At 42.4% G+C, this 23,835-nt stretch overlaps 1 protein-coding gene across 2 annotated transcripts in view; it reads left to right on the top strand.

Moving 5' to 3' along the window:
• Nucleotides 1–22,907, top strand: part of LOC139654515 (retinal-specific phospholipid-transporting ATPase ABCA4-like) — a 50,381-nt gene extending 27,474 nt beyond the window's left edge. The window contains exons 23-50 of one of the 2 annotated variants that reach the window (XM_071531607.1): nt 6–184; nt 712–808; nt 2,277–2,482; nt 8,200–8,254; nt 8,415–8,495; nt 9,415–9,590; nt 10,460–10,584; nt 10,759–10,857; nt 10,982–11,171; nt 11,719–11,813; nt 12,299–12,331; nt 12,582–12,687; nt 12,845–12,919; nt 13,006–13,175; nt 13,366–13,543; nt 14,126–14,241; nt 15,405–15,552; nt 15,926–16,049; nt 16,666–16,795; nt 17,465–17,585; nt 18,537–18,599; nt 18,691–18,797; nt 18,936–19,077; nt 19,774–19,908; nt 20,088–20,191; nt 20,283–20,375; nt 20,897–21,146; nt 21,984–22,907. In XM_071531607.1, coding sequence (XP_071387708.1) covers nt 6–184; nt 712–808; nt 2,277–2,482; nt 8,200–8,254; nt 8,415–8,495; nt 9,415–9,590; nt 10,460–10,584; nt 10,759–10,857; nt 10,982–11,171; nt 11,719–11,813; nt 12,299–12,331; nt 12,582–12,687; nt 12,845–12,919; nt 13,006–13,175; nt 13,366–13,543; nt 14,126–14,241; nt 15,405–15,552; nt 15,926–16,049; nt 16,666–16,795; nt 17,465–17,585; nt 18,537–18,599; nt 18,691–18,797; nt 18,936–19,077; nt 19,774–19,908; nt 20,088–20,191; nt 20,283–20,375; nt 20,897–21,146; nt 21,984–22,103 — 3,518 coding nt within the window. In that variant the 3' untranslated portion in view covers nt 22,104–22,907. The remainder of the gene's footprint in view (nt 1–5; nt 185–711; nt 809–2,276; nt 2,483–8,199; nt 8,255–8,414; nt 8,496–9,414; nt 9,591–10,459; nt 10,585–10,758; nt 10,858–10,981; nt 11,172–11,718; nt 11,814–12,298; nt 12,332–12,581; nt 12,688–12,844; nt 12,920–13,005; nt 13,176–13,365; nt 13,544–14,125; nt 14,242–15,404; nt 15,553–15,925; nt 16,050–16,665; nt 16,796–17,464; nt 17,586–18,536; nt 18,600–18,690; nt 18,798–18,935; nt 19,078–19,773; nt 19,909–20,087; nt 20,192–20,282; nt 20,376–20,896; nt 21,147–21,983) is intronic. The other variant, XM_071531608.1, reaches the window with a different exon arrangement.
• Nucleotides 22,908–23,835: the final 928 nt, after the last annotated feature.

The following is a 23,835-nucleotide window of genomic DNA, read 5'->3' as shown; positions in this document are numbered from 1 at the left end:
GGCAGGGCGCACGGTGATCATGTCCACGCACCACATGGACGAGGCGGACCTCCTGAGCGACCGGGTGGCCATCATCTCCCAGGGCCGCCTCTACTGCTGCGGCTCCCCCCTCTTCCTCAAGAACTGCTTCGGCGCCGGCTTCTACCTCACCCTCGTGCGCCGCATGAAGAGCGACGGGGTCAAGGTGGGGGATACGCAGCCTCGTGAACGCGGAGCTTTGTGTTTTGAGTTTTTACTGATATTTTTTTTGGGGGGTTGAGGCTGGATTCGATATATATAAATTTGACAATTTTCATGCCAAAAGATGCCAAAAAAATGTGGGAAAAGCCTCCGAAACAGCATTTCTACCATCATGGGACACTAAAACTCTCCATTGAAAGTCAGGATAATAATAAATATGGTCATCATATTCATGCGTACTTGCGTGGAATCTGATCAGAATTTCTCATTAGAGTCAATTCAGGTGAAGGGATTCCCATAGACAACCAGTATTGATCAATTCTACAATAAATGTGTAATCAGTCAAATTACATCAGGTCTATCATATAGGAGGGAAACAACACTAACTGGACCAGATCCAAAATCAGCTCCATTTATTATCAAACTAATAGAAATTTCTAATGCATGCTGTTTCTCTTTCTATGTAAATGAGCGACCATGAGACACTTTTACACTTTGTGAGGATACTTCTGCTTATGTGTTGTCCCACAGTGTGACTGTACAGAGGATTGCGCCTGTAAGTGTTCCAAGTGCTCAAAGTTCAAAGAGGGCCAGGAGGAGAGCCAAAGCCCAGACAGACAGATGGACGGTAAGGTTACAATACATGAGATACGTACTATATGTGTGGCCTGTAAATCTGAATATGACACACATTTTTGCACATCTTGTATGAATATATGTTGTAATTTCATGCATTGTTTGTCTATATTTCCCTATTCCCCACATCTATTATATATTGCACCTATATACTTTTTCACTTTTTTCATATTGCACATATTTCATTGTTTTAGTATACCGCTCATACAGTATGTAGGGAGCTTAAGTCAATGTCGCATTCACCTAGATACCCATTCTAAGGCCAAACGAATTCAGTTAGGTGTTTAACGGATTTCTGTTTAAAAAAAAAAGTGTGTTCAATCTCTGTGGCACATTTTAAAACACCACACAGGTTTTTGCTCTTTGATTATTATCAGAACAACAAATAGAGATGAATCTTCCTTTTGAGATTCTTTATTCTAACCACTTTTTGTCATGGAAAATGCTAAAGGTCTACTTGTTTTCAAACACAAGGCCTAAAATGGGAACAATGATAAAACACCTGAAACTGTTACATACATAAAACAGATACAAAATATATGGAAGACCCATGTTTTACCTGTACACAAAGACAATAATCCATGGACAGTGACACTCAGTGTTCACTTTGTATTACAAATGGCCTAAAAAAATCTACAATTTAACACAACTTAACAAGTCGTTCATCAACAATCTGAATATAAATATTTTTGATACTTTATGAGTGCAACGAAACATGATTATTAAGATAAACGTGATTTAATTTTTTACGTTTGTAATGAGATGCCCTGTATTGTTGCGGGTCAAACTGACCTATTGTGATTTTTTAACAAACTGGAAAAGTAGATATTCCTTCCAGTCGAATACCCCATCTACTTGCCTCAATTACTGTAATGTAAACATGTAAAAAGGATAAAAAAAATCTCAGATAATGAGATAATGTATGGATCAATTTGACCTGGTTAAGTGTATGGAGACTAAACAGGAGTAAAAGGGTCAAAATTAGGCCAAAACCTATTAGGTCTTTGCAAATGTTAGAGATAAAGCTGATTGCCCGCTTCACTACACTGTCACCACACACACACACACACACACACACACACTGAGCAGGTGATAGCTTATAATACATGATGTGATATTTGACTATTTGCCAACAGAAAATTAAGTAAATTGGACCCAGTGCTTCTATTAAGTTTAGTTTCCCAATTTCTGGACCCCGCAATCGGTGCTGGCGGCTATATTATTCTATCTTTCTTGTTACTATTTGACCCAATTTCCCAATGGGGATCATTACAGTTTCATCTTATCTTACCTCACCGTTTCCAGCGCCTTACTTTCACTCCAAACGGGCAGAGGAGAAGGGAGGAGAGGGGATGAGGAGATAGAAAACGAAACGAGAAGGCGAGGCAGTTGTGGTGTGGTGTGATGTGACGGGAGATAAGACGAGACATAACCGGCCGCCGTTTTTTGCTCACCTCCAGGTAACGTGGAGCGCATCACGGCCCTGGTCCACCACCACGTGCCCGAGGCCCGTCTGATCGAGGTGATCGGCCAGGAGCTGACCTACCTGCTGCCCAACCGGGACTTCCAGCCCCGGGCCTACGCCAGCCTGTTCAGGGAGCTGGAGGAAACCCTCGTAGACATCGGCCTCAGCAGCTTCGGTGTGTCCGACACCTCGCTGGAGGAGGTGCGTGCACGGGGATGGAAACATGAAGTAGTAACAGTAGTCATAGTAGCAGTAATTCTAGAAGTAGTAGTAGTAGTATTAGTAGTAAGAGTAGTAATTGTTATAGTAGTAGTAGAAGTATCAGCAGTAATAGTAGTAGTATTAGCAGTAGTAATAGTAATAATAGTAGTAATAGTAACAGTAGTTACTATTAGGTGGCTGATGTACCACACTGGACCAGTCCATGCATGAAGGACGTCTTTAGACAACTTCATTGCACTCCTGCGCTCGACCATCTCGTGAACTTGAGCAGCATAGGCGGCCTTCCACTCTGGCTCCCTTGACAACTGCCTCTCCGTCCTCAGGAATGTGGCCTCCACTACACTCTTGTCGCTGTGGTAACTGTCAGCCAGGCGGCAAAGAAATGACCCTCGCTGAAGAAAGGGAGCTGGAGGTGGTAAAGAGTGGCCTCACATATGTAGGTGCTGATGACCACAGTGAGAAGCCTCACTGGCACGCCAAGTACCCCTGGGTAGAAGATCCAGCCACATTACCAAGCAACAAGAGTGTAGTGGAGGCCACATTCCTGAGGACGGAGAGGCAGTTGTCAAGGGAGCCAGAGTGGAAGGCCGCCTATGCTGCTCAAGTTCACGAGATGGTCGAGCGCAGGAGTGCAATGAAGTTGTCTAAAGACGTCCTTCATGCATGGACTGGTCCAGTGTGGTACATCAGCCACCTTATCGCACCCAACCCACACTCCGTCACAACTCCCGTGAGACTGGTCTGGAACAGTAGTCAAAAGTACAGAGGGGTGAGTCTCAATGATCTCCTGCTGAAGGGCCCTGACGTCCTCAACTCCATTCGTGCTGTGCTTCTCAAATTCCGGAGGGGAGGTTTTGCTGCTTTGGGAGACATAAAGAAAATGTACAATACAGTGTGGCTTGAGGACCAAGAGGTGCATTTGCATAGATTCCTGTGGCGTGACTCTGAAGAGGAGGAGCTGGGTGAATATGCTGTCACAAGAGTTAACATCGGAGACAAGCCAGCAGGTTGTATCGCCCAACTCGCCATGAGAGAGACAGCTAACCTTCCCCAGTTCAGCCATCTTGAGGAAGAGCGTCGAGTGCTACGGGAAGACAGCTATGTTGATGACCTCTTGACCTCTCATGATAACTTGGACCAGCTTAAAGTTATCACAGAAAATGTGGAGCAGATCCTGAATGCAGGAGGATTTGAGTTGAAGCCGTGGGTCTTCTCTGGTCAAAGAAAGCGGGAGTCTGTCGGGAAACAGGAACAGGTGGCTACTCCAAAGACTGTGATCCTGCCAAATCAGCTCAAGGAGGAAGACAACAAAGCTCTTGGCCTCGGCTACACCGTGGAGGATGACAAGCTTCATGCCATGGTTGGGATAAACTTCTCAAAGAGGAGGAGGAAGATGAGACTCGGCCAGAACCTTCAACTGGAGCAGGTGAGGGTTCAGACGCCAGACCCACTGACACGACGAGAGTTACTCAGCCAAGTTTCTGGACTGTATGACCCGATTGGTCTGACGACGCCTGCAAAGCAGAAAGGGGCCATTTTGGTTCGGAGAGCACTTCAGGAGGCCAAACCCAAGTGTAGCACCATCAAAGACACTTGGGACCTTGCGCTGTCAGGAAAGCTCAGAGAGGATGCCATCAGCCTTTTTGAAGAATACGCTCAGCTGAGCAAGATCAAGTTCCACAGAGCCCTGACGCCAGTGGGTGCGCCGGCTGAACCTGATGCAATCACCTTCTCTGATGGCAGCGAGAATGCTTATGGTGCCGTCCTGTATCTGCGGTGGGCCTGTGACCAAGGTTCTATGGTGAGGCTGGTGGAGTCTAAAGCTAAACTGACTCCCCTAGACCACAAGGGGGAAGCAGTCAAAGCTGAGCTGTGTGGAGCAGTGTTCGCCGCCCGCTTAAAGAAGTACTTTGAGCAACATGGCCGAATTCAAGTCAAGCGGTGGTACCATTTTGTTGACAGCCAAACAGTCCTTGGTGCAATTCAACGTGAGAGCTATGGTTTCCAGACCTTTTTCGCCAACAGGATTGGAGAAATCCAAAGCAGCACACAACCTCAGGATTGGTGGTGGATTCCTGGACCACTGAACATCGCTGACATCATCACTCGTGGGGCTGGCCCAAAAGACTTGGATGAAAATTCACCATGGCAGCTAGGACCAAAGTTCCTGAGTCTACCAGCTGATGAGTGGCCAATTAAGTCTGCAAAGGAGGTATCAGCAACTGCCAGAGAGAGCGTTGGAAAGATGCAGAAGAAATCTTTTGCTGCTGCACTCACAAGAGCTCAGGTAAAGAAAGAGCTACCTGATCTGGAGCTTCGGAGGCCACCTGCTGGTGCTGCTGTCAAAAACCTGGTGGATGAAGGACGGTTCAGCAGCCTGACTTGCCTGGTTAAGACGGTCGCCCAGGTCTGGAGGGCAGCAAAATGCTTTGCAGGCCAAAATAGGATCTTGGGAATTCCAAAGTGGGAGGCAGTCTCATCAGCTGGCATCATCTCTGTAACAGAGCGTCAAGATGCTTTAAGAGACATTTTTCTTGCTGCACAGGAGGGCGTGACCTTTCCAACCACCACAATAGACCGGCTAGTAGTCTACAAAGAGGAAGAAACCGGACTACTGGTTTGTGGTGGGAGAGTCCAGGCTTTTAATGAAGACAGAGTTGGTGTTCCCCTCTTACCTTACAGTGCCTGGGTCTCAACATTGTTGGTTCGGGAAGCTCACAGCAAGGGCCACGAGGGAGTGGCTGCGACTCTACTGAAGGTGAGAAAGAGAGCATGGGTCATCAAGGGACGGAAAATTGCTCAAAAAGTCATTGAAAACTGTGTGATCTGCAAGAAAGCCAGAGCTAGGAGATGTCAGCAAGTGATGGGTGATCTGCCTCAAGAAAGAGCTAGGCCAGCAGCCCCATTTGAGTTCACGGCAGTTGACCTGTTTGGACCGTATCAGGTCAAAGATGATGTGAAGAAGAGAGTCACAATGAAGGTTTGGGGAGTCATATTCTGCTGTATGGCCAGCAGAGCAATCCACACAGAGCTGGCAAACACCTTGTCAACTGAAAGCTTTCTGATGGCTTATCAGAGGTTCACAGCAATTCGAGGGCATCCCAAGAAGATTTGGTCTGATCCCGGGACCAATTTTGTCGGAGCCAAACCTGTCCTGGAGGAGTTGTATCAGTTTCTGGATGGCCTGGACAGGTCTGCTGTTGAGGGGACTTCAGCTCAAAATGGAACCGAATGGCAATGGAAAATCCAGCCAGCTGATTCACCTCATCGAAATGGCGCTGCTGAAGCGGCTGTCCGCATTGTGAAAAAGGCGTTCCAGAGTCTGGGGAGAGAATCAGGGCTCAGTTACAGCGAACTTCAGACGACACTTCAGCTCGCTGCTGATCTTTCTAATGAGCGCCCTATTGATGCCAGAGTACAGAGCCATGAAGACACCGTGCAGTACATCACACCCAATACACTCCTGCTGGGACGGGCTTCATCAAGTGGTGATTGGAAAACATTTGACTTTACAAGCTATCCCTATAAGAGACTTCAGGAAATGCAGCACCAGGTTAACAAGTTCTGGAGGTCCTGGAGCCAACTTGCCGGTCCTAATCTCTTTGTGAGGAGTAAATGGCACACCACACAGAGGAATGTTGAAGTTGGAGATATTGTTTGGCTGTGTGACCAGAATGCATTGAGGGGTCACTTTAAGCTTGGGAGAGTCGTCGGCGTCAACCCAGACTCCAGAGGTATTGTACGGGATGTGAATGTCAAGGTTGTGGCAAACTCCTGTATCCCTGAGGTGAGACCTGCAACATCAGCATCCAAGCATCCTGCCTCCAAGCAACCTGCATCTAAACATCCTGTCTCCAGCATCCAGAGGGACCTTCAGTTCACAATTCTTCACCGGGACGTCCGACGGTTGGTGGTCTTGCTGCCAGTGGAGGAACAGGCAGGAAGCCCAGGAAGGGATCTCTGACCACAAGTTCACTGTGTGCGCTCTTTCCAGCGGGTTCCGTGGGAAGATCGAGTGGGAGGTGTGGAGCTGAGCTGCAGGCCCCTCCCGCTCTGCCTGAGTGTATCAGGTCTGGGTGTGGCTCCTAGCTGCAGCCAGCTGATTAAGTGCACCAGGTGGAGGTGATCTGATGATCAGCAGGAGGTTTGGAGGCACACACAAAGAGGACAGCAAGGTTTGAGCAGTGCGAGAGACAATCGTCAGAGAATCTGGACCAGGAGAAGGACACTGCAAGATTGAGGCTTGCTTCAAAGTAGGGAGAAGGAGCCGGTGAGCTTTAAGTTCTCGTGTCTTTGTAGCTTGCTTTGGAGTTGTTGTGTGCTGTGGAGTAGTCATGTGTTCATTTCAGGTTAAAATGTAATGGATTTTTAAAAAAAGGGTCATGTGATTAAAATGCCAGTTAAAGTATCCTATATTTGATATCATGTAGGTAAAAAGTGCAGTTAAAAATGTGGTGTATTCTAAAAGTTAATGGTAATTTGATAAATGTGATTTTGTTGTTAAATTGTGATTTATGGAAGTTAAAAGCTGCCAAATTTGTAAGGATTAAAATCATCATTGCACAGTGCTTTAAAAGGTATTTAAATTTATTTTGGGTGTTTTAAGTATGGATATTTTTCTACTTATTTTCAGGGTTAATTTTTAGTAGTTTAAAAATTAAGTATTTGATTTTGGGCTATGTTATTGGTTATGGTTTCTTGGGTTACATTTACTTGAGCTTTTTTGTGTTTTGTGTTTAAGGTTTTTCACCTGTATTGGCCTTGAAGACTTTCAAAATAAAAGAAAGAAAAGGAAAAAAAGCTGGATATTGGTCATTGAGTGAATCCCTGTCCAATCTTCTGAAGCAAGCTGCCTCTTCAACTGGGGGCTTGTCACTCACAAGAGTGAAGCACTTGACAGTAGTTCTAGTTGTACTAATGGTAGTAATAGTAGAAGTAATAGTAATACTAGTAGTTATGGTACAGTAGTAGTAGTAAAACATATAATTAACAATTACTTTAAAATAATGAATGTTTATAAGCCCTTAATAAACAATGAATTACTGATGAATTAATGATGAGTTAGTGGAGTTAATCATCAATTCATTATTATCAATAATTTATCAATTATATCTTAATAATTTATAACAAATAAGTACATCATTAGTAATGACATTAGTTAAATCTTTGTATTTGATTTGTATTTGAATGATGTACTAATTTGTTATAAATTAGAATAAGATAGAATTGATAAATCATTGATAATAATGAATTGATGATTAACTCATAACATTAACTCATCATTAATTCATCAGTAATTCATTGTTTATTAAGGGCTTAAAAACATTCATTATTTTAAAGTGTTATCATTACATGCAGTTTACACTTATTAAGGATGCCATAAAAAAGACATTACAATGTTGTTCCTGGTCTTGAAACAGTGAGACTATGGCAATAGATAAATTATTACTCTTAGTTATTCAGTTTCAAATGATGTTTTCCTTACCACAGCTTAACAGCAATTCAATAGCAAATACAATATCAAAACAAACAGGACAGTTTCACTGAGGCAATCTGTCACTACCTGACCTTCACTATATGAACAATAGCATTTCGGGTCTGTTTTATGAGGCAGGTTGTTGCAGTCCTGTGCTCCAGAGTATCAGAGGGAGCATCAGCTAATCTTGGATCCTGACAGCCATCTGTTTTTCTCGTAGATTTTCCTGAAAGTCACCGCTGACGGGAACGCAACCAACCGGAAATGTATACAAGGTAAAGAAAGACAGCCAGAACCAAAACAAGTTGTTTTTAGTAGTTCCTTCCTTCAACTCTTCACTCTTCACTCTGTTCTTGTTGAGTTGTTGTGTCCCTAGATATCTAGATGTATCATTTCTATCCCTCCCTTTGTATCCCATCCGTCTAACTCTCTCAGACCAGAGAACGTTGCAGCAGATTTCTCGAGCCAGTCTCTTTGGACACAACAGAGTGGCAGTTTATATGGAACCACCGAAAGGTGACAGTGACTTTCAGGTTACAGCTCTGCAAAGTCGCTGCTGTTACGGAAAAAAACACATAACTGCAATTTTGGCATGTTTCCTTTTCTTACTTGAATTGAAAGTTTACATAGTAATTTATGCGTTGAGAGGTTCATAATCTTTGAGTGCTTGAAACCCAAAATCCTATTGTGTAATTAAAAAAATACATGAAGGTCAATGAGAAAACCAGGTAACACTTTACAATAAGAGTACACTAGTACACTTAGTTAATGCTTAATAACCATTAACTAACCCTTAATTAACAGTTAACTAATGTGTAATTTACTAATGGTGTTCATGTTAACTAAGGTATTTATTAATACATTATTAAATAGTTTATAAAGATTACTATTAAATAATACTATTATTAATATAATAGTAATAATTAATACTACTATTACTATTATTAATATATATAAATTAATTCCTTAGTTAACATGAACACCATTAGTAAATGATTACCAGACACATTAGTTAACTGTTAATTAAGGGTTAGTTAATGCTTATTAAGCATTAACTAACCCTTAATTAATGCACCCTTATTGTAAAGTATTACCAATAACCATTCTTGCCTGAAAATTAAGTGAAAAGTGTTTTTTTTTCCAACAACAGCAATATGCAAAAAGCTTCAGCTTGAGCTTATAGTGAGAAATAGACCGACTCCAGGTTGGATTTATCATAAAATATAAGTTATGATCCATGCTATCACTGGGACAGCAGCAACATGCAGAAGATGCTGAGCGGCTTAAGGCCAGTAGAGCGAGGCCGGCGTATGCAGAATGCTTCTTGATCACAGAAGACCACATGCGCTCGGCTTGCTGGCTGGCCTCTTTAATCTAGTACTAACAGCACCTGCAGCCCATCTGCGCAACTTAACTTCGACCCCCTGTGTTCCAGAGACAGATGGGGCTTCGCACACCAATGGCCAGGGCCCATGCGGTTCCCCAGAAGCCAGCGAAGGCAGGGGCTCCTACCAGGTCAAAGGCCTGTGTCTGATCATCAAACAGTTCTTTGGTCTGCTGATCAAGAGGCTTCATCACGCCACGCGCTCCCACAAAGACTTCTTTGCCCAGGTAACCTTGTTGCAACCCCTGAAAACAGATACATGTGCCATCATCCTATGCAGAACTATGATTATTTTGCAGGTGTTCATGTGCTGACTCTGCACTTTCTCGACACAGTGTAAGGTCTGGATTTAAAACTAGTTCTCATCAGAGGTGGAAAGTACATTTACATTTACAAGTACTGCACTTATGTACAATTTTGAGGTACTGGCACTTTCCATTTTGTGAGACTTTCTACTTTTCCTCCACTACATTTCAGAGGGAAATCTTGTACTTTTTTCCTCCACTACATTTATATGAAGGCTGGAGTTACTAGTTACTCTGCAGAATAAGGTTTTACACGCAAAACATATGATAAGCTCATAAAATATCCCCAAAATAACTCCCCAACAGTGTATGGAGCAGTTAGACCACAACATTAAAATACTTCTTACAGGTTAATGCATCGATAATTTAACTTCTGAATGCAGAACCTTTACTTTTAATGAAGTATTTTTCCATTATGGTATTGCCACTGTTACTTAGGAGGATCTGAGTTTGAGTTACATTTTCCACCACGGCTTCTCATCAGTTACAGCAGGCGAGGTCCTTGTGTGAGTCATAATGTTATGTTCAGTTTGCTTGACAGAGACAAATGTTCCGGGCGTTTCTGTGCGTATCGCGCTGAATCAGTGCTCCTCGGCTGTCGGGGGTGGGGGTGGGGGGGTGGGGGGTTAGAATTGCATTTCCAAAGGATGCCAAGGCCCTGATGTCGCAGATGAAACAGTCATTTATTGAGGCAAACAGCCTGCACATTTAGGCCCACACAGGCCTTCATCAGGATGATAAGAGGTTTGTCAGGTTTTCAAAATGCCTGATTTTGTCTCTGTCTCCGCTAGATTGTGTTGCCGGCCAGTTTCGTGTTCCTGGCGCTGGCGTTCACTCTGATCGTTCCGCCTTTCGGAGAGTATCCCAGCCTGACCCTCAGCCCCTGGATGTACGGGCGGCAATTCACCTTCTTCAGGTGAGCGCTGGGCACTAGACCACCCAGCTCCATTTACAGTATTAGCTACTCTAATGAGATCAATGCAATACGTCAGATTGAGCCTAAAATGGCGAAATTGTCTCCAAATAGAATATACAGTTGGATGGATGGAATTTGCTGATTTTGATCTTTTATTATTACTGTCCCTTGCAGTAACGAGCGTCCCATGGATGCTCAGCTGAGATACTTTGGTGAGGTGTTGCTGGACAAGCCCGGCTTCGGGACCCGCTGCATGGTGGATGAACCGCTGGAGTGAGTAACCTAACCAAAATGATTTTAGATATTATTATTATTACAGACTTGAGTTCCTACCAACTTGCTGATCCGTCGCCATGATCGACCCCCCTTCCCCTCTGTCCATTTCTGCCCCCGGTAGAGACTTCCCGTGTAACAACATCACCACAGAGTGGGAGATGCCCCTGGTTAACCCCGCCCTGATAGAGAGGCTGGCCGGCCCGGAGTGGAGCGCCATCAGACCCTCCCCGGAGTGCCAGTGCAGCACTCCCAAGAAGCTCACCATGCTGCCTGTCTGCCCGGCGGGGGCTGGAGGCCTGCCACCTCCACAGGTGGGTAACACACATGAGGTGCCACATGGGATGTAATGCAAACTGTACCTTGCACCATACACACATTTTACCTCTCACATATACAGTATATGAATCCTTCCTCATTCAAATGTTATGAAACCCTCTCACATATACTACTGAAGCCCTTCAGCATACACTACTGAAACACTCTCATAAACACCAATGAAGTGCTTTTCTATATACTGCTGAAATGCTCTTATACACACAACTGAAAAACTCATTCACTGTTTAAACACTCTCATACACACTATTGAAATACTTGTATACACACTACAGAAAGACTCTCATACATACACACTACTGAAACACTCATATGCGCTATTGAACAACTCTATACATACACTAACTGAAATGCTTTCACATACACTATTAAATCTCTATTTGCATACACTGCTGAAACACTTTCATATAGACTACAGTTCTTACTGAACTTACATCCTTGGAGGAGCATCTTACTCAACTTATGTAGGTCCACCATTGCTGATCAGTGTCTCATGTAAGATGTATGTGTTGTTTTGTACATCAGAGGATCCAGTCAACAGGAGATGTTCTCATGGACCTCACAGGCAGGAACATCTCTGACTACCTGGTGAAGACCTACCCCAGCCTCATCAGAACCGGGTATTGTATCTACCGTGCTAACCGATCACTAGCAGCCACTACACTGCAGAAGGAATATCCATGATGTAAACAAGTCATTTACAGTTTTTTTTTTACAACTGCTTTGACCCCGTTTTCACAACAGGATTTCACAGTGCAAACTCTCAAAAAAAGTTAGAAAATAAATTGGTATCCCCAATTTTAGGCTGAAAATCATATTTAGAATGCAAAATAAAATTACATTGGCTATCTCAAATGAGGTAGTACATCATGCAAAACCTTTGTTCTAGCATCAGAGCAGTATTTTCTAGTAGTATTTACCACCTGAAAGCTGAGGTGAACAGTATTTTCTAAAATTTCAGTAAACTCTTATCTACCATCTTTCTTTCCCTTGGGATGTGAATTTTTCCTTTGAATTGGATGGTATTCCCCCTTAAGAATGTATTTATACAGTCTATCCCCATGATGCCTAATTTTTTTGTGCTTGTGATCTCTACTCCTTCCAGCTTGAAGAGCAAGTACTGGGTGAATGAACAAAGGTAATTTCAAATTTGTATTGAATGAATGATTGCATTTAGATTCACTAGTAGGGATTAATAACAAAATACATACATAGAGTAGATTTCTTATATGTACTGTATATTACGTGCAAGAGCAAGATGTGTCAGTAGCCCTTTCATATTATGTGTAACGGTGCAATAGTCCCTCTAGTGGCTGTAATGGGTCGGTACAGTTATACCATCAGTGAAGCCTTGCAGATACCAGCAGTGTCTCCTCTGTGGTGTCCAGGTATGGAGGTATATCAGTGGGAGGACAGCTCCCTCTGTTAGAGGTGGAGCCTAAGACCATCCAGGACGTAGCGGCTCAGCTGGGACGACTCTTCAATGTCACCGGGGTACGGCTTTTACAATTCATCACTCTCTCTCTTTGTGTGTGCGAGTGAGTTTTGTGTGCATACTCGTGTGTACAAGTCTGCACATGCCCTTGCCTCGTTGGTAACCTCGCCCTTAAGTGATTTGTCTTGTAACGGGCCCCGCGAATCTCGGTTGCAGGGGAAGTACTGCAAACAAACGCTGAAGGACGTAAAGACGTTCCTCAGGTACATGGAGACGGAGAACAACGTCAAGGCAAGTGCAGTAAAGCTTCCACCGGGCCTGATGAGACCTCTGGAGTTCAGCTCTGTGATCAACTATCATGACATGTCTTTGTGCAGGTGTGGTACAACAATAAAGGCTGGCACGCCATGGTGTCCTTCATGAACGTGGCCAACAACGCCATCCTCCGCGCGAACCTGCCCAAAGGAGCCAACCTGGACGAGTACGGCATCACTGCCATCAACCACCCGCTGAACCTCACCAAGGAGCAGCTGTCTGAGATCACTGTGTGAGTGATCTATGTGTCCAGTTCCATTTCATGCTCTGAAGCACTTCCCTGTGTTAGGAGGAGTCAGTGTCATGAGAAGATACACGCGCAGTTCTTCTTATAGCACAGAAAATGCCTCAGCTATTTTCCATGGTTTAAGAAAAAATAACTATTAGCCGTGCTCTTCTGTCCTCTTCTGTCCTTTCTCCAGCCTGAGCACCTCAGTGGATGCGGTGGTGGCCATCTGCGTCATCTTCGCCATGTCCTTCGTCCCGGCCAGCTTCGTCCTCTACCTCATCCAGGAGAGGGTGACCCAGGCCAAGCACCTCCAGTTTGTCAGCGGTGTCAGCCCGCTGGTCTACTGGGTGGCCAACTTCCTCTGGGACATGGTACCACTAATCCTGCTGCTCTCTGACTGTGTCACACCGCCTGGGAACTGTCAATAATAATCAATAATAATGGTGTTCTTATTATTATTGCTACTACTTTATATGTCTTCACTATAGAGGTGTGTACATGTTTAATGGAGTAAAAAAAAAATTGTGTTAACAGTAAAGCAGAAGACAAATGAATTGTGAGATGGGAAATTAATAGGAAAACACATTGGTGAATGTAAAATTTAAATGCCTTTTTAAAAATCATTTTACAAATCCGTTTATAAATTCAATAATGTATTCATCATTTAAAGACAGAATAATGAAATGGGATTACAGACACATTTAATGAACATTTTAACACTTTTTAGTTTTTTATTTTGAAGTGAATTTAATTAATCACTCCACAAAATGTTTTTTTTTAAATGTTTGTATTATTTAATCAATAATTAATCCCTGAATATGGTAATTAGGCACACTAGAGGCTCCATATTTGCTCCCTGCAATGTGTGTAATTTTCAAAACACTTGGGTGCCAGTGAGAATATAAGCTTTCTTCTCCTGACTCATACTTTCTGTGGCTGTGTTCTCTCTGCAGGTGAATTACTCCATCAGTGCAGCGATGGTGGTGGGGATTTTCATTCTGTTTGACAAGAAGTGCTACACCTCACCGACTAACATTGAACCTCTGGTGGCTCTGCTCATGCTCTATGGGTACGACTTGTTTTCTCTCGCTTCTTTCTTTTTATGATAACTATATTTGGATCGTACGTTTCTAAACAACAAACAAACAAACAGAGTGATATAAAGGAAAGAACATACAAGAAAAGCAAAATCTAGAAATCTTAAAGTAAATTAAAAAGCAGTTCAGTTGAATCCACACTGTGTACACAATGCTCACTTGTCATGTTTGTTTCTGACTGCTGTGGATTAGGGTTCAATAAGTATTTGTGAAAGCGATATTGAAATTTGTGTCAGTATTAATTATATAAAGGTGTTTTTCACAATATGGGACCTTTAGTTAGTAGGAGGAGTAGTGGTAGCAGAAGAAGTAGCAGTAGTAGTAGTATTGGCAGTATTAATAGTGGCAGTGGTAGTAGTAGAAAAAAATTAATAAAAAAGTATTCAGTGTTTCCCCCAGAATTGTATTCTTTTCAGGGTGGAAAAGCCTCTGAAACAGCATTTAGACCACAGAGGAAAAATTATAATAATAATAGATTAGAATGAATTCAGGTTGCTGTCTTTTGTATACAGTTTTCATAGTGATAAATGGAGGAGTCTTGATCTTGATCAGTATTGACTTGCGTCTAACACTAGAACGCCAGGGTAGATTTCCAGATGTCCTGTTTTGGCAGCCATTTGTCATCATCCAGGCTAAGTGTAGCCGCTGTCACCAGCAGATTGTCCTTAACACCCCTATGGATCAGGTTCACTGCACAGCTCACACCATCATCCACATAACCCTGTGAAAGCCTGTTTTCTCCTGCTGGATTAGACTGGAGCGCTTATGACAGTCACATCTGTAATTTGAATATATTTGAGGAAGGTGTATCGTTTTTAATAGCTTTTTAGACTTTTTGAGTACATATGTATAGCCTTCTGTAGACCGGTTGATGTGAATATGACACTTTTTTTTGCATGTATATGTGTTTTTGCATGTATATATGTTTTTTCTTCATATCCTCATTTTCCTTTAATTTGCTATACATTGCATATAGATATTTAATTGATATTTTTCTCTGAAGTGTCATATTTTTGACTATATTTACATATCATACCAATTTTTTGTTCATTTTTCTGTCTCAATAAGTCCTTCTACTGATCACTTCCACTTCTCTCTCTCTCTCTCTCTCTCTGTGTGCTTGTCTTCCCCCCAGCTGGTCCGTGACGCCCATGATGTACCCCATGTCCTACGTGTTCAGCGTCCCCAGCACAGCCTACGTCTCCCTGTCCTGTATCAACCTCTTCATCGGCATCAACAGCAGCGCCATCACCTTCATCCTCGACCTGTTCGAGGGCACCACAGTAAGACCAGCGGCCTCACTGCTAAAACATTGACTTGGATTATGTCTTTACCATCATTTAGCGAGAGAATGTCTAAAAAAAAAAAGTGCAGTAAGCATTATGCGTTAAGATAAAAATGAGCTAAGATGAAAGATAAGATGAAAATGTATTGATCCCAATAGGGAAATTGGGTCAAAATAACACAATACAGCCAATTTCAGTTAATTCTAAAATGAACTGCATTATGTAATGTTGTGTACAGTAGTATTTGTATTTTATCCAGACTCCAACATGAATAATTCAGTGGCTCAATTTACCCCCTTGCTAGGATCAACTTACCCCAACCCTGTGTCTCACCCTCATGTGTGTGTGTGTGTTGCGTCTCTCTCTCCAGACTCTGTACAAGTGTAACCAGCTGTTAAAGACCTTGCTGCTCATCTTCCCCCATTACTGCCTGGGCCGAGGCCTCATAGACATGGCCATGAACCAGGCTGTGACTGACATCTACGCACGCTTTGGTAATTAGAACACACACGCCCACACCCACACACACACACATATCCCATTCCCTGACAGTCCCAGGGAGCAAAATGCCCCCAGCATCAATAACCTACACTCTCTGATTGAATGTTGGGTCACTCGTTCGGCTCCCTTTCTCCCAAAGGTTCAACCGACTGCAACAGAAATCTGATGCCTTACATTTGTCATTCCTCGAGGCCTAAGCAGCTGCAAACTTTTAATGTGTTCTACAAATTACATGCAGACCGAATGCTGCGCAACAAATGTAGCAAAAGCGAAAGGGCATAGTGAGGTTGCAACGGCAGATTAGAGTTGCACTTGTATTATTTAAATATTGACTTTCACATTTTTGTTCATCTTTTCTGTGACTTCAAATTTACAACAGTGTGATTATGTGCATGAATATCTGAGGTTTTAGCTATTTGTGTGTGTGTGTGTCACTTCAAATAGAGGCTGGAAGCACTCTATTCAAAAACCAAAGGAAGACAGTGAGTTGCAAAAGGCTTGAGAACTTCCAAAAATCAAGAAAAATAGCTGTCACTCTTGAAAAATCAGTTTCGAAAAGATCACCAATAGTGTGTGTGTGTGTCTGTGTGTGTTTATGTTTTGTCTCAGGTGAGGACCACAGTCCAGACCCCTATAGCTGGCACTTTCTTGGGAAGAACCTGGTCTGCATGGCTGCTGAGGGATTTGTCTATTTCATCCTCAACGCCCTCATCCAGTACCGCTTCTTCTTGGATCACTGGTAAGATATACTGATATACTTACACAGCAAACATTTTACAGTTGAACCGTTTTGTGAAATCAGTGCCTAAATATCTTTCTGATATCACTTCAAAACAGTTTCCAACGTTGTTTTAATATGAATTCTTACTGTGCCATAACATATTATGAACATTTTATGCTCTTCCTGCAAGTCAGTGTGCCTCAAATGCATTCTGGGTATATGTTTGTGAGCCAAAACATGGTTAAAGCCTGAAATTCTGATGATAATGGTATTTTTAAGGCTATTTGTGATCCTGAGCCTAATATAAACCTAAGTGAGCAAGTGGGTCCCATCAGGCTTGGGCAAAAATATCCAGCTCATAATAAATGTCCTTCGTGGCCTTGTAGCTTACATCACCGCTGGCTTACATCCACAAAATTTAGTACTACCGTTCTTGTAACCTATTTATCTCATCTCATACCCACAGTGCACACATACTGTACTTCCCCATGTTTTTAAAAGTGTCATTGTCATACCTACCGGTGTGAATTTGGGCGGAGAGACTAGCAGATCTTACTTCCCTCTTTCCCTTCTGAAGTCTATAAGGTCTGCAGTAAAACACAGAAAAAAATAGATCTCTAATCACTAGATCTCAAATCTGATGTGATTGATTGGCAATCGATGTGTTGATTGGTTTCCCCTCGACAGGATATCAGATTACATGAAGCCTCCTGTCATGGAGGAGGATGTGGATGTGGCCCAGGAAAGAGAGCGCATCTATAAGGACGGCAAAAACAACGATATCTTACGCATGCGAGATCTGTCCAAGGTGAGATGTGTTTCATTCCAAAATGGTATCCATTTGGGACAATGAAAAAGATACTTACGGAAATTCAATAAATAATATTCCAAAAAACAATTTCAGCCTCAAAAATTGGTAATTTTGTAAGTGAAAGTGCAACTTTTTTGGTCACAAAAATGGCAAATAGTCAAATTTAAGAGTTTGACATTTGACCCAAGTATTAATTAATGTTAAAAGATTTCAACCTCATCTCAATATTACTATTTTGTAGGGAAAGGTCTTGAGAAAGCTCACAGCTTTAACGGTAATCCATAATGTGCTTTAATTTGGTGTCAGATATAATCTTGTAAGTGGATGTGTAACTGTTTGTAAAGAGGTGGCTACCTTGTGTTGGAACAAAACTTTTCTAGTTATATTTGACACTGATCAATAGCCTGGCTTGTTGTTTTCTTAGTTGTGGTTGTGTTCTTCTCTCACTCAGTTCAATTCAATCAGATTCAATTCAGTTCAGTTCAGTTCAATTCAATTCAAAAGTGCTTTATTGGCATTAAATACAAAAGTACTTATTACCATAGCAAAAACAACAAATAACAGTTTATAACCAGATTCAGTTAGCAATCATGACATTGTGATAATAACAACAACCAACGGTTCAATAATATTCTAATTCATCATTATATCAATAGACAAATTTATTGAAAGACGTACATATGCGTCTTTTTTTCCATTACTACTGGAAAAGTTATGGCAGGTTAATACATATGTTGCTACAAGTATGGAAGCCTTTTTTGTCCTAGAATATATTGTGACTTTTCATTTGGGGAAAGGTTTTAAAGACTACTACATGTTATTTTGAATTGGTTTCTCTTATTTCACCATAGTTACTAGTTATACATAGTTACTCACTTTCTCCCTCATTTCCTTGCTATCGTCCCTCCCTCTGTCTCTCCATGTCTTGTCCTCATCCTCCCCTCCCAGACGTACACTGGAACGGCGATCCCGGCCGTGGACCGGGTCTGTGTCGGAGTCTCACCTGGAGAGGTACGTACTGTACGGTCAGACAACCTCTATTTACACCGCAGAAGAAAACACACTCGTCACTTTAGTCTCATTTTGTCCCCGTCCAATGCAGTGCTTCGGTCTCCTGGGGGTAAACGGGGCGGGGAAGACCACCACCTTCAAGATGTTGACCGGAGACATCGACGTCAGCTCGGGGGAGGCCTCAGTCGCCGGTCACAGGTGGGTCATGCCATATCATTACTGGAGCTGGAGTGTGTTCTCTAGGTCAGGCTCAGATTATTCGCAAACCATCTGGAATCACGTCAGAGGAAGCTCTTCCTCACGGTCTGCTTTGTTTCTCTTGTGTTTTCCCGGCAGCATTTTGACCAACATCCTGGACGTGCACCAGAACATGGGCTACTGCCCCCAGTTTGCTGCCATAGATGAGCTGCTGACAGGCAGGGAGCACCTGCACCTCTACGCCCGCCTCCGAGGGGTCCCGGAGTCCGAGATCAGCAGGGTGAGATGGGGCCTTTTGCAATGCCATGACAATATTAAGGAAAAATACTGGAGATTTGTAAGCAGCAGTGCTGTAATGATAAAATGATGGCATAGTGCTTAGTGCCTAGTCAATGTATACTTGTGTCCCAAAAGTTATCCACTGTCCACCAGGCACCTCTTTTTTTATTTATAGCAAATATAGAAAAGATGCATGAGGAAAGTCAAAGTTATGGATCTTTGATGCATGGCAATCTCTTGGTAAAAGGTGAAGTACTTGCAATGTGAGTTGAATTTATTAAAGCTGATGTTGAAAAAACGAACACGATGAATCTCTGTGAGCGCTAAGCTGTCAGCGCCGTCGAGAACATGCAGCAGCACATCCTTTCCATTGCAAATAATGAGAAAAAAAAGAGGGGAAATCGAATGGCAGTCGGAACACGTAGCCGCATACAAATGTGTGTACACTTGCTGCGGCTTGTTCATTCATTTACTGACCGTGAGACGTTAGCGCGGAGATGTAAACAGAGGCAGTCAGCCGGAAAAGGAAACGGAGAAGACCACAAGACTACACAATTATGCGATATTTTAGACCAATTGCGGGCCGTCACGCTCTGGGGGGCTGGCGTGCGAAGAAGTCGATTAGTTCGACCGCCGTACGCTCAACCCCGGTTAGGCCGAACCGTAACGAGACGCACCCATCCTCCTCCTTCCTCAGGTCGCAGAGTGGGCCATCCAGAAGCTGGGGCTGCTGGAGTACGCGGGCCGAAGTGCGGGGACCTACAGCGGAGGCAACAAGAGGAAACTCTCCACAGCCATCGCCATGATAGGCTGTCCTGCTCTGGTGCTGCTGGTGAGGCCAAATTAACAGAAGTGCTGGGGTTTGGTTTAAGGTTTTGGTCGGGGTAAAAAAACCTCTACAATGCGTACTTACAGTGTCTATGTGTGTCACAGCTATTTGAGCATGTTTGGGAGAATAAAATTAAGATGTTTGAAAACGCGGGTGCTTATTTACACATTATTGTGTGTCAGGACGAGCCCACCACAGGCATGGACCCCCACTCCAGACGCTTTCTCTGGAACTCCATCATGAGCGTTATTCAGGACAGACGAGCTGTGGTCCTCACCTCACACAGGTAAGCTGTGTGTGTGTGTGTGTGTGTGTGCGTACATGCTTCTGAGCGCACATTTTCATTCTAATCCTCTCGTCCTTCCCCCCTTTCACAGTATGGAGGAGTGCGAAGCGTTGTGTACGCGCTTAGCCATCATGGTTAACGGATCCTTCAAGTGTCTGGGCACCATTCAGCATCTCAAATACAAGTTGGTCATTTTCATCTCGATTCCATCATTTCAGTATTCAGTGCTGATCAAATTATTGAAAGAAAATTGCAATTCTGTACCTGTTATTACCCTAAAATGTAGGTAATGTTATGACTTTATTCTTGTAATATTTCAACTTTTTTTCTCAAAATATTAGGCCTATGAATTATTTCTGGTAAATGTGTGACTTTATCCTCGAAATATTAAGACTTTTTTCTCGTAATATTATGACTTTATTCTGGCAATATTAAAACTTTTTTTTCCTCAAAATGATGACTTTATTCTCATAATATTATAACTTTTTTCTCAAAACATTGACTTTTTTCTCGAAATATTCAATTTTTTCGTATGTTACAGCTATTTCAAAAAATCGAATTTTCCTTCAAAAATGAATTATCCTTGCAGCAAACATCTCAGAATACGATATCCAATTGGCATACTATGATATAACCCATAAATATTGACCTATGTTACATTTTGTGTTGCAAAAAAGTTGAATCCTACCTTTCTTGTGGGTGCAGGTTTGGTGACGGCTACGTAGTGACCATGAAGATCAGGGCAGCCAAGCCTGGCCGCGCCCCGGACCTGAACCCCGCCGAAGCCTTCATGGAGAGCACCTTCCCCGGCTGCATCCAGAGAGAGAAACACTACAACACTCTGCAGTACGAGATCTCCTCCTCCTCCCTCGCTAGGATATTTCAGATGGTCCTGTCCAACAAGGACAGGCTCAAGATAGAAGACTATTCAGTGTCCCAGACCACTCTTGACCAGGTAAATGAGAAAAGAAAAAGACTGTATTATAGTATACTGCTGTATACTATAAACAAGTTGTGAAATGGGAATGTGACAGGGGTGCCCAGTTTCTCCTTTCACGTTTTTCAAAAGAGTAGAATCTGGAGGTTACACCAGTGGCTCCGCTGGGAACTGAGTTGTTTTGGCCTGTCACATTAGAGATGTCATATTAAATTTTGATGAATAGCTTTTGTTAATTTCTAAGTATTGCATCCCTGATCCCTAATAAATATTGAGAGCGCTTATCCCTCTGTCATTACAATTAGGGATGGGATATGCTTGTATCACGAAACAATTCGATACATGATATGGCCTTCACAATTTGATACAACCATGATACAATGTAATAAATAAAAGTTCAATGACAACAAAGTCTGACTGTGCAGAATTATATTTATTTCTGAGCCTATTTCTGAGAATCTTTCTAGCAATGGCATTGGCTCACTAGAATGTAAACAGCAATTTAAAAATGTCATTACAAAGTGTAAATAATATAATTTCGATGGAGAGTTTGTGAAATTGTGATGGACAAGCCTCATTTGTGATTACTACATCAGAATAACATGGAGCTAATATCACCATTCTTTTTTCTGCCACACGATACGTATTGTCACACTGCTGCATTGTGATATATTGAATTTCGATGTACCGTCCCATCCCTATTTATAAGCTTTTCCACATCATCTACATTCTATCATGCTCACCGTCTTGCATTCAGTATCCCTTTGTTTCATGCCACCTTGCCGAGCCTGAAGAGCACAGGAGCCGTTTTGGTTCATGACAGCGTGGGTTTATTCTGATGTTTCTGTCCTTCAGGTGTTCGTGAACTTTGCCAAGCAACAGTCAAGAGAGGACGACGCCATCGTGTTGCATCCGAGAGCTGCCGGGGCGCGGCGAGATGTCAAGGCCTCGTCCATCAAGAGTTTGGGGAAGTGAACTTTCCCTAAGGACCTCAACAGGAAGACAAGGTCCCGTTTGACTGATGATTCGACACGTGGCAGTATTGCGCATGCTTGACTAAGCTTGTCCGGCACGCAGGGTTAGCGGGCTTTGAATTTGGAAAGTGTGGAGCATTAATGTGCCTGGTGTATGTTCCACTGTTCCAAAGGAGGAATTCTGCTCACCTTGTTTGCCTTGTTAAACTAAATGAAGCACCGCTACAGACGTTTTGCAGTCCTGCATATGAGTAATGCAAGTTATGAGGCCTACTGTAGTGAATACATAAAATCATGACAAGGACCATGACTTTGATCTTTGTAATGGAAAATGGAAAATGTAGACTTGTAATGGGAGTTTCATGTGAACTCTTACCCCATAAAAGCATAGAGCCTGTCTATTTGCTTCAGATGCCAAGGAAGATGATCCTTTTTTTGTTTGGCCTTTTTTAGACATGTAAAATAAGCACTCGGAAAGATATAGTCTTAGCACTTTATTGATGCAGCATTGATTGAAGCATCACTTTTTTTTTACCAAGATTTTTTGGCATTGAAAAAAATCTGCTAGTGCAATATAGCTATTGATTGTTATAAAATGCTTTTGCTGCTACGGAATTCATTTCGATAACCATGTGATTTTGTAAGCCATCGATGTATTGTTCAAACCTTGCGCTTTATCATGTTTGCGATTTTGGTAAGTTGTATGCATATGGCTCGTATGCCACCAATACCTCGGTGTCATTAGAGGAAGAGGACGGAGAATGTCATAAAAGTGATGTTTCTGAGAGGAGCATCATTTTAAATAAACGTACATTTTTCCTTAAAACATGTATTTTTTCTTTTGAGAATTGTGTTGGCTTTGCTTCAAACCAAAATTGCTTGAGATTTGTTACATACAGTACATTTTTATATAAAAAAGTTTGGTTAAATAACACCTGAGATCAGACAGTTTTAATAAGGGCTACATACCAATAGCAGTTATGACCAACTACTTGATAAGCCCTCTAACGTAGTAATGCCAGAAGTTACACTTCTGTATAATTAGCTTTCCTCTGAAGAAAAACGATCTAAGATATACAGTTGAGAACTTCACATTAGCACACTTTAAATGTCTGCTTTATCAGCATTCCTCCTGAGAATTTGAAAGTGAAGGTGCACTCTTAAATGGATACCATGACATTCTGAATTTTAGTCAGTTTGCTTCATCAGGCACTTTATTATGAGGAAAAAGGTCCTGCATATGTCTTTCAATTACCATGAAAACTGTAGATTAGTGATGTAAGCGTTCATCACTGAAAACAATAGATCCTCCAGCCTGTAAGCTTTAGTTTGACCCTGCTTGTGGTGAGCAGCACCCACTGGTTTGAATAGAGAATGCCAAAATGCTGACATGGCATTTTCCAGCTTAGAGCCAATAGAGTAACTCTTTCCCCACATTGTGACAAGTGCCAGATGAAGAAGACATATATCAAGATATCCACATAATAATGATAATTTTAAAAGGATTCAATGACTAAGTAAATGCAGTATAACAATCTCTGAATATGCTGGCAATGAAAGGATCAGCTAATCTCATTAGTAGCTACTCATCATGCCAATTCAAAATACAGAGCAGAAATTGCAACCCAGTGTTGAAACTGAACAGACATTCAATCAAAATGTCCCAAGCAATTCTTAAACACTTACACATTAAAACAAACCCTTCGTTTGGATGGATCCCCTCCCAACAGTTG

The sequence above is a fragment of the Centroberyx affinis genome, unplaced genomic scaffold (genome assembly GCF_046629955.1).
Source record: "Centroberyx affinis isolate AG114_WGS23_722 - 3 ecotype Tasmania unplaced genomic scaffold, CSIRO-AGI_Caff_v1 ptg002102l_1, whole genome shotgun sequence".
NCBI classification, from domain to species: domain Eukaryota; kingdom Metazoa; phylum Chordata; class Actinopteri; order Beryciformes; family Berycidae; genus Centroberyx; species Centroberyx affinis.
Note: the sequence above shows the minus strand (reverse complement) of the source record. Positions and strands in the feature narration are given on the sequence as shown.